General features: G+C 38.0%; 1 protein-coding gene across 13 annotated transcripts in view; it reads left to right on the forward strand.

The window, feature by feature from the left end:
* FRRS1 (ferric chelate reductase 1) overlaps positions 1 to 17,313 on the forward strand; it is a 108,452-nt gene that overhangs the window by 88,347 nt on the left and 2,792 nt on the right. For 9 of the 13 annotated variants that reach the window (XM_055084428.1, XM_055084429.1, XM_055084430.1 and 6 more), the window contains 5 exons: positions 3,516 to 3,613; positions 4,176 to 4,234; positions 5,264 to 5,407; positions 6,580 to 6,641; positions 7,484 to 9,301. In XM_055084428.1, the coding sequence (XP_054940403.1) occupies positions 3,516 to 3,613; positions 4,176 to 4,234; positions 5,264 to 5,407; positions 6,580 to 6,641; positions 7,484 to 7,765 (645 nt within the window). In that variant the 3' untranslated portion in view covers positions 7,766 to 9,301. Of the gene's footprint in view, positions 1 to 3,515; positions 3,614 to 4,175; positions 4,235 to 5,263; positions 5,408 to 6,579; positions 6,642 to 6,722; positions 9,302 to 10,718; positions 11,167 to 17,190; positions 17,286 to 17,313 lie in introns of those variants that run through there. The other 4 variants (XM_028489092.2, XM_055084437.1, XM_055084439.1 and 1 more) reach the window with 3 other exon arrangements.

The raw sequence follows: 17,313 nt of genomic DNA on the forward strand, positions 1-17,313 counted from the left end.
TACACTATATAGCTTTAATACATTTTCTTGCTATAGAATGGTAAAAATTGAAAGCATGATATCTGAGGAACATGAACACTGTAAGTGGTTTTCTCTAACTAATACTCTGACTATCACTAAGCTAACATTAGTTGCATTCCTACTGAGCAACTGTGCTAAGTGCTTTACATGTGCTGTCAAATTTAAACCTCAAATGAAATTGTTATTGATAATAATCCCATGTCACAAATGAAGAAACTGAGACTTATTCTCAAATGTGTATCTCCAGCTTAGACCTCTACCCTGACTGAGACTCACACAAACAGCTGTCTACTCAGGAACTCAACTTGCATGTCTGAGGCCTCTCAAACTGAATTCCTGATCTCTCCTCCCAGTCTTGCTCCACGTGCTGTCATTCCCATATTAGTTGCTTGCAGTTCCCTTCTTAGGCCAAAACATTGGAATTATTCTTAACTCTGCTCTCACACCCCATATCAAATCCATCAGGAAATCCAATTGGCTTTACATGTCAAATACAACACTTTTCACCATCACTGGTACTACTATGTGGGTTTGAGCCACCATCATCTTTTGCCTGGACTTTTTTGCAGTAGGCACCTAATTGGTCTCTCTACTTCAGCCCTTGCCCATGTACAATCTGTTTTCAACCAAGAAGCAGAGTGATTTTTAAAAAACATAAATAAGATGATGTCATTCCTAAACTGGTTTCTCTAATGCCTCCCAGTTTTACTCAAAGTTAAAGCCAAAGTCCTCCATGATTGGCTCCCAGTTACTCCCTGAATTGATCTACTCTTTTCCTCATCCAATAGCTCGTTTCATTTCACACTGGGCTAATGCTAGGTATGCTCCTGCTTTATAGTTTTTTTTAAAAAAAATTTATTTATTTATTCTGCTTTATAGTCTTTGCAAAGATTCTTCTTTCTGCCTTGGTCATGCCTCCTCTACTGCCTCACCTTCTTCAAGTCTTTGCTCAAATAATAGCTTCTCAAAGATCCCTGCTCTGCTTCATTTTTTCCTGAAGCAATCTTTACCTTATGTCGTTTCAGATAATTTACTTAAATATTATATCTTTTCTTTGTCTGTCTTCTCACACTAGTATGTGAACTCCATGAGAAGACAGGATATTTACTGGTGTGTTTGCTAATGTATCTCTGACACCCAGAACAGATTCTGTTACATGAGATATTCAGTAAATATTTATGGAATGAATGAGGCTTATTGAGAATTGGAGATGTACCTAAGGTCAGAGCCTGTGCTTCCATTATACTCTTCTAGTTTAAGAGCCAGTCAGAATTTGATATTAAAATTTAATATTTCAGTTTGGGCTGTTGCTACAAGGGCTAAGATTGATGACTCTTGGGTCACAATATTATTAGGAAATCTCCTTTCTGCTTTTTAGGTAGTTTATAGATTGGTCAACCTATTTTTTAAAAAAATTTTTATTGGGGTATAGTTGGTTTATAATGTTGTGTTAGTTTCAGGTGTACAGCAAATTGAATCTGTTACACATATACATATATCCACGCTTTTTTAGATTCTTTTCCCATATAGGCCATTACAGAGTACTGAGTAGAGTTCCCTGTGCTCTACAGTAGATTCTTATTAGTTATTTATTTTATATATAGTAATGTGTATATGTCAATCCCAATCTTCCAGTTTATTCCTCCTCCCCCACCCCCTGGTAACCGTAAGTTTATTTTCTACATCTGTAACTCTATTTCTGTTTTGTAGATAAGTTCATCTGTACCCTTTTTTTAGATTCCGCATATAAGCAATATCATATGATATTTGTCTTTCTTTGACTTATTTCACTCAGTATGACAATCTCTAGGTCCATCCATGTTGCTGCAAATGGTGTTATTTCGTTCTTTTTTATGGCGGAGTAATATTCCATTGTATATATGTACCACATCTTCTTTATCCATTCCTCTGTTGATGGACATTTAGATTGCTTCCATGTCCTGGCTATTGTAAATAGTGCTGCTATGAACACTGGGGTGTATGTATCTTTTCGAATTATGGTGTTCTCTGGATATATGCCCAGGAGTGAGATTGCTGGATGGTATGGTAGCTCTATTTTCAGTTTTTTAAGGAACCTCCATGGTCAACCTATTTTTTTTTAAAGGAAATTATGAAGATTTTCTGATATGACTCAAGATATTAAAACTTTATTTTATCCAGGTACTTGGACAAGCGTAATACTTATTTTGTAAACTTTGTAGTCTTTGCAGTTTATGACTATGGTAGTAAAAAGGTTAAGAGCACGGTTGTACAGCCAGACTGCTTGGGTTCAAATCCTCATGTCATCACTTATTACTTGAGAAACCCTGGGCAAGTTGCTTAACTTCTGTGTCCGTCGGTTTACTCAAGTGGGGATAGTAGAGTATCTATCTTATAGGCTTTCTGAGGGTTGAGAGTTAATTAACTGAAAGCACTTAGGATAGTTCCAGCACATTCTAAATATATAAGAATTTTGTTGCTGCTGTTACTGTCTTTTATTAGAGAGAGGCACTTTCCATCACCAGGGTCCAGGTTATAACTTATCTGTGTATAACTGAGTCCATGGCTTGAAAGTTTTATAGTGCTCTTCTGTCAACTTTTAGTTCTTAATTTGCAAAAGATTCCTATCTTGGCTTGGAAACCACTATGTCCTTGTTCTAGATCACAGGTTTTAGAGCCTTCCCAAGCATGGGAGTCAGTGACAACAGACTGTGATATCCCTCTATTTAAACATGTAACGTATTAGAGCATCTTCTTAATTCTTCTCTTAAGTTTTTAAACGAAATAATTGTGCAAAGTGGTCTAATCCAACTGTCTGCTGTTTTCAGCAGGCACACATCACTGAGGGAGGAGTGTAGCCAAAACTGTTGAGGTATTGTCTTGATGATTTTTCTTGGCTTAGACCTTCGTGCTGAACAGAGGAGGTGAGATTTTAATACAGTGGTTGTGCAGGTTAGTCTCTTGATCAGCAAACATTTATTGAGTGACTAAGGCTCTGTTAAGCATATGGGTTACAAGGATTCAAGCAGAACCTTCAGCTCCAGGAAACATAGAGGCCTGAACAAGTAATTAAAATACACTGGGTTGATTGTTCCTGACATGCAGATACTAACTAGTCCTAGGTGGGCTTCAGATGGCTGTGCTAGTTTTGGTGGTCATCTCACATCCTGGTGGGAAGAGGCAGCATTCTGTGCATGGATTCCACCACAACCATTTACGTACTGTGTGACCTTGAATGCATTACTTGATATCTCTGAGCCTCAGTTCCCCCATTTGTAGAAGTAGGATATTGATAACTAACTGTCAAGCATCATAGTGAACATTAGTGATAATGTGTATAAAGTATGTGCCTGGTATAGAGACTCAGTGAACGGTGCCTGTTATTATAACTATCATTATTAAATGTTTAAAGCTACAGAAAAACGCTAAGAATACATCTGTGTATATTATTTTTAACTTGAGGGTTTAATCGATGGGCAAGATTGAGACCATTAAAATGATATAACTTTGTTCAGCATGCAGGTTATCACCCATACCTTGGTTGTATAGTGATGATTTTAGCAGTTCTTCAGCTTCTTTCAGCAGCCTTCAGACCACCTTTACATGACCCAAGGTACTTAAGTCTTTATTTAAAAATGCTTTTTTTTTTTTTTTTTCCGGGGCACGAACCCGTGTTCCCTGCATCGGCAGGCGGACTCGCAACCACTGCGCCACCAGGGAAGCCCTATAAGTGCTTTTAATGTGGATGTCATTAGTTGGGAAACCAATTCCCAATTCCTTTTTTGCATTTTATAAAATTCTGTGATAAATTATACTTACTTTAAAAGGTTTTATGGGCTTCCCTGGTGGCGCAGTGGTTGAGAGTCCACCTGCCGATGCAGGGGGTACGCGTTCGTGCCCCGGTCCGGGAAGATCCCACACGCCGCGGAGCGGCTGGGCCCGTGAGCCATGGCCTCTGGGCCTGCGCGTCCGGAGCCTGTGCTCCGCAACGGGAGAGGCCACAACAGTGAGAGGCCCGCGTACCGCAAAAAACAAGCAAACAAAAAAAAGATTTTAAAATGTATTTCAGATATCTAATTCCTAGGCAATAGGGAAATTACATGCTTTTTATTCTCTTGGGAATTAATTGTAGTTCCATCACTTTTAATAATACTGACTGGTTCTTTATTTGGTAGAAGGCAAATGTTTAACTGGACTCATTGGAGTATGGGAACAGCTGCTAGAATAATAGCAGGTAAGTAAATGTGATGCTACTTATTCATATATAATTGCAGGTTGTTTATATTGACAAGTTGTAATTTGGCTTAAATGATTTTTAGATGCATTAGTAATTGGAGTAATTGGCTGTTGAGAAATCAGTCAAACATTGAAATCCAGAAAGTAATTTCTAGAGGTAACTATTTAAGCCATTATTTCTGTTTCAAGGTTTTTAAAATGACTTTAAAACTCTCCTTTTGAGAATTTTTTTTTTTCCTTCGGTACGCGGGCCTTTCACTGTTGTGGCCTCTCCCCGTTGTGGAGCACAGGCTCTGGACGCGCAGGCCCAGTGGCCACGGCTCACAGGCCCAGCCGCTCCGTGGCACGCGGGATCCTCCCGGACCGGGGCACGAACCCGCGTCCCCTGTATCGGCAGGTGGACTCCCAACCACTGCGCCACCAGGGAAGCCCGAGACTTTTTTTTTAGCATTTGCCTTTGCCAGCAGAATAAGCTATGCTGATGGCCAAACATTTAAGCAGCTCAACTTGTGGGTCAGTCATGGGTTGGGCTGAAGTGGGCTCCAGGGTCCCAGCCCTCTGTCTCCAGATTTTCTCCATGGGGATGGTACCTTCCAGGGAAAGGTTTTTTTCAAAAATCAAGTATGATTATCCAGTGTACTTTGATGCTTTCTGTAATAAATACCTAAGCTGACACCTCCTACCCTCACATTTCTACAGTTTATAGAAATTCGTGGAAGGGGAGGTATAATCAGAAATGGTTTCCATACGTTTCTCCCTTCCTACATTGCAGACTTAAAACATTTTGAAAAATTTGGGTACCTCTTTTTTAACAATTGGTAGATTGTAATTATAATTTCCCATCTTAGCCTTTCTGGTGTTAAAATTAAAAAAGGCTAAATTAACTATTCTTAAATATTAATCTAATTGATATCATAAACTCTTCTAGTATATTTTACTTGATATAATTCACACACATGTATACATGCATACACAGTTACCTCTTGAATTGCATTTGAGTATATGTATTTCTTCCTTATGAGTGTAGTGGCAGCAATGTTCCTGGGAATGGATTTACCAGGATTGAATCTTCCTGGGCCATGGAAAACCTATGCAATGATTGGATTTGTAGCCTGGCATGTTGGGACAGAGATTGTTCTGGAGGTACACACTTACCGGCTCTCTAGAAAAGGTAACCTGTTCAAAGAGCGGTGTTATGTAGAATCACTTTTATACAAACTGTTGGAATATAATTAGTTTCTTGACACTAATGGTTGACCCTTACATGGTAGCTTACTAAAAGTTTCTGTTTTGATTACTCAGTCTATGGTAAAAATAGTGGAAAATTTCTGCATTTGTTTTTTATATTCATTAGTATTAGAATCAGTGAGTAAAATGCAAGGGAAAGAGGTTTTAGGGAAGAGGCCTTCTTTGTAGGTACTTTTTACTTTTCATGCTGGTCTGACTTGGGACTAGAATGCACTGAGAGCCCTGAAAGCCTGGAGCTGAGAGACCCCTGAGATGGAGGAAGAAGAGATGCCCATGGTCAACACAGGGCAAAGCTGCAGACGAATTTTACCTATTTGACAAACTTCCTGTGTGCTGTCACTTAGGTTGCCCTATACATCGTATGTAGCTGGCTAACCAGCGCGCTAGATAGGAAGGATTTATTTTGCCGGCGCTCTCTAGTGGCAAGGTCTGTTTTGGTCTCACCTCTAGGCAGGGTAAGATACTTGTAGCCATTAGAAGAGATTAGTAGAGAATCAGTGACATTTTAGCTTGATTTCTAGTCTGACTGTCTTTTGTGTCCTATCTAGTTCTCAGCCCCTCAAATAAGTAAAGGTGGACTTCTAAAAACAAAACCTGTTTGTTGTCTAGTGTGTGTGCTGTGAATCTAGGAGCCTGGGCAGCTTTTAGGAACTGAATACTAAATATCTGTCCTACCATTTTTTTGGTTCTTGATAGGGTCACATACATAGGGTTTGAGTCTTTTTTTTGTTTGCTTTTAATTGAAGTATAGTTGATTTACAATATTGTATGGGGTTTGAGTCTTAAAGGACTTTTGATCGCTAGATTATGGCTTGCTATTTAAAATACGTATGTACTTAAAACTTGGATTGCTAGGAGTTTGGTATGGTGTTTATTGACTAGGAGAAAGTCTTTTAACAAATGTATGCTGTAGCCAGCTTGACCTAATTTGTGAGAGCCTTAAGTATTCAAGAAGTTTGCAACATTCAGTCACTTGAAATGGGAGAATGAACATCCTGGAAATCAGCAAACGCTACAAATCAGGTTTTTTTTTTTGAGAATTAGTTTATCTGGATACCCACTGGCCTTACAAACTTATGTTCTTATTCTTGACAGTTGAAATATTGGATGATGATAGAATTCAGATCCTCCAGTCATTTACTGCAGCTGAAGCAGAAGTAAGTCTTTTTTTCTTCTTTATTGACACAAACCTTAATGATAGTTATTCTTTTTTTCAGATCTCAATTTTTTTCTTTCAGGGTTATGCTTTTAAAAAGGCAGTGTTAGCAATTTATGTCTTTGGGAATTTGACTTTTCTCACTATGTTCTTATCTGCAATCAACCATCTATGAGCGAGTGAAGACCTTGGCTTTTGCAGACCAGGTGATAATTATCATCAAGCCAAAAAACTTGATGCCTGCACTGACTTCCTGGAGCGTATTCATGACTTCTAATTAGTAAGACCAGGCCATGTCTATAGAGAAATTCTGAAGTCTGGTCTTTAGAGATCAACATTCAGTAGGGTCCTATGGGCTATAAACTGATGTCAAGCTTTATGTATTATTCTGAGTCTTAAAGGGAAGATTGTACTTGAGGAGAAATGACTCAAATATTTTTTATGCTGAAATTTTAAGAATGTTAGCATGTAAGAAAAGAACTGTTTGGAAAAACAAAAAAGATGTCATAGGATAAAATGCAGATAGTATTAAGGTAAATATATTTTGGACTATAAAGGTGCTGTGGTACTTTAAAGAAAACATTTATTTTTACTAGTTTATCTGAATGGTCTTTCTCAGGATTTTTTTCCCCTTCCCCCCTTTCTTAAAAAGTTTTTAGAAACATGTTTTTCGGTCCAGTGTTTTGGACATATCCTTTGTTTCATGTATTTTGTTACTTCCCTGGTAAAGGTGAAAGTAGGGCTAACACCATTTCATTAACATTTAAATATATTATTAATATTATAATTTCTTTCTTAGCAGTGAAATGCAAGTGTGCATCTTCTGATTAAGAGTGTCTTTAGGGCTTCCCTGGTGGCGCAGTGGTTGCGCGTCCGCCTGCCGATGCAGGGGAACCGGGTTCGCGCCCCGGTCTGGGAAGATCCCACATGCCGCGGAGCGGCTGGGCCCGTGAGCCATGGCCGCTGAGCCTGCGCGTCCGGAGCCTGTGCTCCGCAACGGGAGAGGCCACGACAGAGGGAGGCCCGCATACCACAAAAAAAAAAAAAGAGTGTCTTTATATATTCAGTTACAGAGCTAAAATGGCATTTTATATGCTAATTGTTTTGACTCTGAGGTTGTCTTAGCCTTTGGAGATTGTAGACTTGCATTTCAAAATTAATAAAATTCACTCTTGTGAACATATTTAAGAGTTATTCTTTGTCCTTGTGGTAATAAAATAACATGGGTGGTTCTGTTTTGTTAGAAGATCCTGATGCTATAATGAATTAGAATTATCAATGTTATTTCCCTTCCGGTTCCAATAATTTCTATTTTATGACTGGGTCTCATGTTTGCTATGAGGACTTCTAGCCAGTGGGTGGCGCCATAATACTACTGCTTTGTTACTGTTCACTTGTGCTGATTCATTTTTAGTACTTAGATAATATCTTGGGATGGCATTTCTCTTAAAATTCACCAACTCTTAATATTTATTTGAAAAATTTCTGTCTTTTTTTTTGCCTAACAGTTATAGGTTACAAACTGAAATTAGGGACCAATGTTGTTATTTTCTGGTTTCAATTCTATTTGTTTTCTAACCATGATTGTTTGTAACCGTTGTTTGATACTTCCCTTTACATTCCTGTGACCCTGTAACAAATGAACATAACTAGTTTAGGCAGAGGAAACAAGCAAAACTTTACATTCTAAAAATAAAAAGTTTAGGGAGGCATATTTTACTTTTTTAGGTGTTCTTTCTGATTGGTCCAAGGACCTAAATTCTATCTGGTATAAATAATAGCCTCAGCGATGTATCTTACATCTTTCACTGGGTAAAATAATATGTTTTTGTTCTTTATACAGGTATTTATCATAAGTAGCTTAGAGTTTGAGATGTGAACTTTCCGTGTTTATGTTCTATAAGTGCCAGGCTATTTACAGTCTAAAATTTCCTTTTGAATGTCTTTATTTAAAAACATTTTGTTTAGTATAGAAAGTTAAATGTATACTAAAATATTTTCCTCTAATTTTCAATTATTAGGGGCCTAAAGGTTAATAAAATTCTCTTAATAAATTATATTATACATTTGACAAGGAAAGATTTGTTTAAGGAGAAGATGAACCTTAGTGGGTTTCGTTTTCAAATATGTGAGCTTGCTGGATTTCCAGTGCTGAGGCTAACCTATTTTAACTTTTCTTTTTCATTGATTCATCTGTTGGCACTATTTTGATATATCATCAATTGATATACAGAGGTGTCCAAATAAGTCTTTGTCATCTAACCTTAGTAGACCAACAAACCTTTTCATTAATATCAAACTATGATTCTTCTGTTTATGAATGGTTGACATCTACAAATTGAAAATGCCTGTTCGTTGCTCCTCTCAGTTTTCCTTCTTGTTTTTGTAATAAACAACCTGTTTTTTTAAAGATATCTTTTGATAGGAGTAATTGTTAAACTAAATGTCTTTATATCTTCAGCAATGTTGCCCCAAATAGCAAAATCATGAGTTTTCTTCTTAAAGATGGGTTCTTCTATAAAATAAAAATAACTACTTATTTTTGAAAAAAAAAGTGAAACAAATTCTAGAAAGTTGTGGTTTGGGTAGCATTCATAACTGAGGCTATTTTTGTTTTTATTATTTTCTTTTTTTTTTTTTCTTTTTTTTTTTGGTACGCGGGCCTCCCACTGTTGTGGCCTCTCCCGTTGCGGAGCACAGGCTCCGGATGCGCAGGCTCAGCGGCCATGGCTCACGGGCCTAGCCGCTCCGCGGCATGTGGGATCTTCCCGGACCAGAGCACAAACCCGTGTCCCCTGCATCGGCTGGCGGACTCTCAAACACTGCGCCACCAGGGAAGCCCTATTTTCTTATCTTTGGAAGTCAATCTTAAGGTCGTAGGTAGCCTATGGCATAAGTTATCGAATAACATTTTAGTGCCTACTTGGTTATCAGGATTTTGGCTCTAATGTGTGTTAAGTGATATTCATCCCTCCACATCATGCCCCAGTCCAGGTTGTGGTGGGAAAAGACAGATGCAGCAGATGCCAACCAGGAAGCGCTAGGGGGGACCTGTAGCTTTTGGCTGAATTCTATTTTTCTGTATATTCTGGTGAAGAAAGGAAAAAAAAAAGAACAATGGTCCTTGTTTGAGATAATCCATTGTAGATGGGAATGAAAGAAAGGATTCTTCTAAGCTCTTTTCAAATCAGATTAGGTTACACACTGTCACTGTGCACACCCTGCTTCTTTCCTTCTTGCCCAATACCCACCAGGCTCATGTCTGCACCCAGGTCACTGATGGTCACCTGCCTGGAATGCCCTTTCTGTTCCCTTCTTTCTAGCAAAAACTAGTTTATTAAGTTCTGGCTCAAAAATCCTTCTTGTTTTTGGAGGCTTCCCTGACTGTTCCTTCTACATAGGTCTCTCCTGACCATCCTTATAAATGGTATGCTGGGAGGCAGAAAACCCTGTACATAAAAAAGACTGGGAGTCTGGGAGTGGAGCTGGAAGACCTGAGCATGCATGTCTGATTTATGACTCATGTCGTTGGGCAAATCACTCATTTTTTCTGAGCCTCATTCCTTCATCTGTAAAGCCCATCTCATGGGCAGTTATGAGGAAGGAAAGAAGTGGTACCAGCAAAAGGTGCTTTGTACATGTTGTTGATGATGTCATTGCTTTTGATTACAGTGTTAAACTTTAGTAGTTTTTACCTATGGAATGTGTAGTTTTTATTTGATAAAAAATTTTATATTCACCTTGAAAACATTATGCTAAGTGAAATAGACAAGAAAGGACAGCTATTATATGATTTATTTACTTGGAGTACCTAGACTAGTCAAATTCATAGAAAGTAGAAGGGTGATTACCCAGGACTGGGGGAGAGGGAAGAATGGGGAGATGTTATTTAATGGGTACAGAATTTCTGTTTGGGATGATGAAATTGTTCTGGAGATTGATAGTGGTGATGCTTACATAACACTCTGTATGTACTTAATGCACTGAATTGTACCCTTGAAAGTAGTTACAGTGGAAAATTTTGTGTTATGTATATTGTACCACAATAAAAAATAAATTAAAAATTTGATGTTTATAGGAACACTATTCACAGTACCCAAATGAGGGAAACAGCCCACATGTCCATCAACAGATAAATGAATAAGCAAGTTGTGGTACATACATACAATGAAATATTATTCAGCCATAAAAAGATATGAAGTACTGATGCATGCTGTCACATAGATGAAGCTTCAGAACATTATGCTTCTCCATGGCTACCAGAGACATCAAAGGACTGGAATAAGAAGAGGAACAGCAAACAAACAAATAAACAAACAAAAAAACTATTATGCTAAGTGAATCAGACACAAAATGTCACATAGTATGATTATATGAAATATCAGAATAGGTAAATGCATAGCGACAGCAGAGTGGTGGTTGCCAGGGCCTTGAGGGGAGGGAGTGGAGGAGAGAATGGGGAGTAATTGCATGATGGGCATAAGATTTTATTTTGGGGTGCTGACAATATTTTGTTGATAGATAGAGGTGGTGGTTGTACAACATTGTGAATATAAGAAATGCCATTTTAAAAGGATTATTTTATGTTATGTGAATTTCACTTCAGTAAAACAAATATTTATCTGATTACTACTCTTGGATTATATCTTTGAGTGGAAAGATCTGGGAGGTTTGTTTGCACTAAAATTCATATCAGCTTAATTTCTTATTTCATTATCAAATAAGTTAATGTCATTTTATATAATGCCTGGTCATATAACTCTGGTTTAGAGGAGAGACAGTTCCTAGAACATATCTTTATTTTTTTCTTTCTTTATTTTTTTCCAGTGGTTTTTCATGGATTTTATTAATTTTTAAAATTTATTTATTTTATTTTATATTTTACCAAAAACCTTAAATAGTGATTTTTTCCCCCAATTTTTATTTTATTTTTTAAAATAGATCTTTATTGGAGTATAATTGCTTCACAATACTGTGTTAGTTTCTGTTGTACAACAAAGTGAATCAGCCATATGTATACATATATCCCCATATCCCTTCCCTCTTGAGCCTCCCTCCCACCCTCCCTATCTTGTCCCTCTAGGTCGTTGCAAAGCACCAAGCTGATCTCCCTGTGATATCTTTAGAAGTATATCTTCTTCATATATCTTATAAACACATAAAATAAATTGTATTGTACTCTGGGTTTCTTGTAAGAACATAAACAAATTTTTGGTTCCCAATCAGGTACTCAGACCTGGTAATCAAGCTCTGCGGATAAGAATTTCCTGAACCCATACATTCTAAATATGTGATTTCCACTGCCAGTAATGGCTAAGATCCTGCCAAATAGACTGTCCTTCAGAAAACTAGAGTAAACTTCAAAAAGCAGCTATCTGAAAGCCCCAGAGAGTGACGAGAAGCAGGAAGATTTGGATGAGGTGTCCACACTCAGAGGAGGAAAGTTGTTTGGAGTTCCCTGTTTTCACTGTTTTTAGTTTCAGGACAGTTGAAGTCAACTGTGTATGTGGTGTTGGGTGGCAGGGGGACTGCAGTGTTTCTGGCATAGAAATCCAGAGGACTGATGGCTGGTCAACTGCAGCTATCACAGAGTCGGGTGATGGGAGGGGAGTTCCTTTCTTGGAAAGGAAAACACTAGAGAGGGCATCTCAAATCCTGTTTGCCCATAGCTCTGATTGATCCCTGAATATGTTCACATGCATAACGCAGGTGCAAAGCAGCTAGACCAAACAAAAAAAGTTGACTTGAGATTGGAGCTGGAACACAAGAAACAGAGTTTGCAGTCCAACCCAGTTATTTGCCTGCTAAAACAAAAGAAGCCATATTCACTGGTGAAAAATAAGAGAATCCAGTATTTTATTTTATGATGTACCGACAACAATCCAAAATTACCTGACGTAAAAAGAACCAAGAAACTCTGGCCCATTCTCCAAAGCAGGGGTTAGCTAACTTTCCTTTAAGGGGACTGATAGAAAATATTTCAGGTTTTGTGGACCACATATGGTCTCTGTAGCATAAGCATTTTTTAAAACAGACCTTCAAAAAATGTGAGAAATTATTTTAAGCTTGTGGGCCATACAAACAAGATGTGGGATGACTTTGGCCTCTGGGCAATAGTTTGTTAACCCTTGCTCTAAAGAAAGAACAACCAATGGAGACCAACCTTTGAGATTTCTCACATGATTAGATTGAGGAGATAAGGATTTTAAAGCATGTTTTATAATCATTCTCAACTATATAAAAAATTGCTTGCTATAAATAAAAATACATAGAAATAGAAACAATACAAAAAGACCATATGGAAATTGGAAAGCTGAAAAAATACAGTATTTGAAAGAGTTCAGGAGAGAATTAATATCAGAATGGAGATGACAGGAAAAAGAGCCAATGAACTTGGAGATAAATCCATTATCTAATGTTTGAACAGAATAAGGAAAAAATTTTGGGAAAGAATTGAACAGAACAGAATCTCAAGACCTGTTAAATGATAGCATCTTTAGGTATTATCTCAGAAAGAGAGGAGAATTTGAGTTAATAATGACTGGAAACTCCCCAAATTTGCTAAAAGACCTAACTTTACTGATTCATGATGCAGGAAAACAACTCAAGCAAGAAAATATGAACAGTCATGCTTATACAATGATTTATACAAATCATTGTCAAAGTCTTGAAAGCAAAAAATACAGATCAAATCTTGAAAGGAGAAGGAGAAAAATTAAGCATTCCAAACAGGGGAACGACGATTTGGTTAACATTTTACTTCCCATAAGAATATATGGAGGCCAGACAGGGTGAAATAATGTCTGAAAGAGGAAAAAAAGTCAATAAGAATTATACTTGTGGAAAAAATACCCTTCAAGAATGAGGACAAAAATGAAGACATTCTGGGTTGAAGGACATCTAAGAGACTTTGTTGCACTACAAGAGGCAAAAGGAAGTTCTTCAGGCTGAAGAGAAATGATAGTTGGATCCTGGGGAAAGAATGAAGAACACTCAAAATGGTAAATAAATGGTAAATAAAAAAACCTCTTTGGATTTTTACAACTTAAATTCTTTATAATAAATATGTCTGTTCAAAGCAAAAAAAGTCTACATTGTTTTGTGGGGTTTATAATGTACGCAGATGTAATACATATAACAAGTTAGCATAAAGGATGTCAAGAGATAATAGACTTGCATAGTTGAAAGACATCTGCATCTTATATAACGTTATACAATGTTAGTTCTAAGTGAAAAGTTCTAATGTGGAAAATTAAAAATGTATATTGTAATTCCTACAGAAAACAAAAAACAAGACATATATAATATATAAAGCCAGTAGAAAAAATAACATGAAATCTTAAAATTATTTAAGTAATTTAATTAAAAAAGCAAGAAAAGAAAAATAAAGGAGCAAGAAAACAGAGGGGATAAAGAGAGAACAAATAATAAAATAGGCCAAAACTCAGCCATGTTAACGATTATATTAAACATTAGTAGACTAAATACTCCAATTAAAAGGCAGAGAATGTCAGATGGATAAAAAAGTAAAACCCATGACATGATTTAATGTAAAGGGGCAAGGACTTCCCTGGTGGTGCAGTGGTTAAGAATCCGCCTGCCAATGCAGGGAACACGGGTTTGATCCCTGGTCTGGGAATGTTCCACATTCCCATGTTCCACATGCCGTGGAACAACAAAGCCCATGTGCCACAACTACTGAGCCTGCACTCTAGAGCCCATAAGCCACAACTACTGAAGCCTGCGCACCTAGGGCCCGTGCTCCACAACAAGAGAAGCCACCGCAATGAGAAGCCTGTGCACTGCAACAGAGAGTAGCCCTCGCTCGCCGCAACCAGAGAAAGCCCATGCTCAGCAACAAAAACAAAAACCTAACGCAGCCAAAAATAAATTAATTAAAAAAAAAGAGAATACAGGGCTTCCCTGGTGGCGCAGTGGTTGAGAATCCGCCTGCTGATGCAGGGGACACGGGTTCGTGCCCCAGTCCGGGAAGATCCCATATGCCGTGGAGCGGCTAGGCCCGTGAGCCATGGCCGCTGAGCCTGCGCGTCCGGAGCCTGTGCTCCACAATGGGAGAGGCCACAACAGTGAGAGGCCCGCATAGCGCAAAAAAAAAAAAAAAAAAAGAGAATACATTGCAGTGATAAATATGAATGTGCCTAATAACAGACTCCAAAAGACATGAAGAAAAAGTTGACAGAATTAAAGAGAGGCACCCATTCATGGTAAAAGAACTCAACAAATGTGGAAAAGAAGGGGATTTCCTCAACCTAATAAAGACATGTAGGAAAAGCTGATAGCTATCATCATATTTAATGGTAAATGAGTGAGGCAGTTAAGCAAGAAAAAGAAATAAAAGACAACCAGATTGTAAAGGAAGAAACAAAACCATCACTTTTCATAGATGACATAATCTTATACATAGAAAACCCTAAGGAATCCAGTAAACAACTACTAGAAGAAATAAATAAGTTCAGCAAAGTTATAGTATACAAAATCAATAGACAAAAAAATCAATTGCATTTCTAAGCACTAGCAAAAACAATCTGAAAGTGAAGTTAAGAAGACAATTCCATTCACAACCATCAAACAGAATAAAAGAGGAATAAATTTAAGGAGATGTAAGACTTGTACAATGAAAAATACAACGCATTATTGAAAGAAACTAAAGAAGATCTGATGAAATGGAAAGTCATCTCATGTTCAAAACGTTTATGGGTGTATGTCAAAGGTGCATAGGAACAAACTGAAAGAGCTTGCAGTGGCCAAAGCTGGAGCTATTTGAGCAACAAGTTGTGTAGGGTTATAACTCAAGTGTAGTGTAAACACCCACGAGTCTACACTGATTTAAATTAATGATTGAATAAATAAACAAATGGGGGAGAATAGACAAATCTCCTGCACAGAAGAATTTGAAATAATTGATGTAGATACTCTATCCTCAAGGAGAGTGAGCCTAACTCCCTACTCCTTAAGTATGGGCTGTGCATAGTGAGTTCCTGCCAAAGCATACAGCAAAAAAGAATAATTTTACAGTGAAGTAATCTGACTAAACTATATCAGTCAGGTTATCAAGGTCAACATTAACAGTACGTACTTTCATGTTGAAAGTATGTACCCTTGATATGATGTGATGAAAATGGCAATTTACCTCTTTTGTCTTCCTTTCCCAAACTTATGACCTCAGTCTAATCATGAAAGAAACATCAGACAATTTGCAATAGAGGGACATCTTACACTACTTGGCCAGTAATTTTCAAAACTGTCAAGCTTGTCAAAAACAAGGAAAGTCTGAAAAGCAGTCACAGCCAAGTGGAGCCTAAGAAGAGATGACAACTAAAAGTAATGTGGTTTTCTGTATGAGATCCTGGAACTGAAAAAAGGACATTAGGTAAAAACTAAGGAAATCTGAATAAACTATAAGACCTTAATTAATAATAATGTATCACTATTGGTTCATTAATTATAACAAATGTACCATACTAATATAAGATGTTAATAATAGGGGAAACTGGGTGTGGAGTATATGGGAACTTTGTATTCTCTTTTGGATTTTTCTCTTAATCTAAAACTGTTCTTTAATGTTGAATATAGTTAGCTGTGGGTAGCATAACTCGGGAGTGTGTGTCTCCTCATTTGGGGGAGAAGGTTAGATCTTTTTTTATTAAAGGATAGCTGCATCTTATTAGATGGAAGCAGTTGTTTTTTAGTTGCTTGAATGGTCAACAGTATGTAGAAAGATACACACGGAAGCTGGGTAGAAAAACGAGTGGACAGTGCCAGTTTAATGCTTCATCTTTATCTTCATCATTTAATGCTTCATCTCCAAATCCACCCTTCTTTGCCTGGCTTTGTGATGTAAACATTTCTTCTTTGCCAGCTGAAGCAATGTTAGCCTTTGCCAGTAGAGGGTACTGGAGGGATGCTGCATGGTAATAGCAGCAAGAAGGCACCTCACTTCCGTTTTCCAGCTTTCCTTCCTTTTCCCTGAGCACAGGAGCCAGTGGATTGGTGTGTGGATGGTCCAGACTCACCTCAGCAGCCCTGACTGACCGGCTCCAGCTTTGCACTCAGACCCCATTCTGCCCACCTGGCAGCCAATTCTGCAGCAGCGCCCGCTTTACCCCCAGGCAAAAGACCAGTTCCCACGTCCCACACCTTCTGGCCATGCTGGGCCACTTCTGCATACAAGCCCTAGTCCATGCCTCATGATCTGCCAGACAGATTCAGGCTTAATGTTGCTTGAACCCAACTGGTGTTACACAGCCTCCCCTTGCAGACTACATCTTTCCCCTTCTGAACCACTTATTCATTCATTTGCTTATTGATCACTTACTAGGTGCCAGGCAGTGTTCTAATAAACTTTTGCATACAAAAACCAAAACCCAAACCCAGTGATTTAATCACAAGGATGGCAGAGCTACAAAAGAATGTGCAGATTTGACAAGTCACTTATGCTAAAGTCAGAAGCATGAAAAGGAAGGAATGGGACCCTTGGACCTGGGATAAGGGTGTTTGTATTAAAGTGCTTCTGAAATTTGACCTTCCAGATTTTCCAGAACATTCCAGGCCAGCAGAGGAGCTCTTTCCTCCTAGAGAACAACTGCCCCTTGCAGACAACTCATCTGAGGCTGATGCTCTCCAGGTAATGCTTGCCCTCATCAAGATCCGCT

This window comes from Physeter macrocephalus, chromosome 4 (assembly GCF_002837175.3).
Source record: "Physeter macrocephalus isolate SW-GA chromosome 4, ASM283717v5, whole genome shotgun sequence".
NCBI lineage: Eukaryota > Metazoa > Chordata > Mammalia > Artiodactyla > Physeteridae > Physeter > Physeter macrocephalus.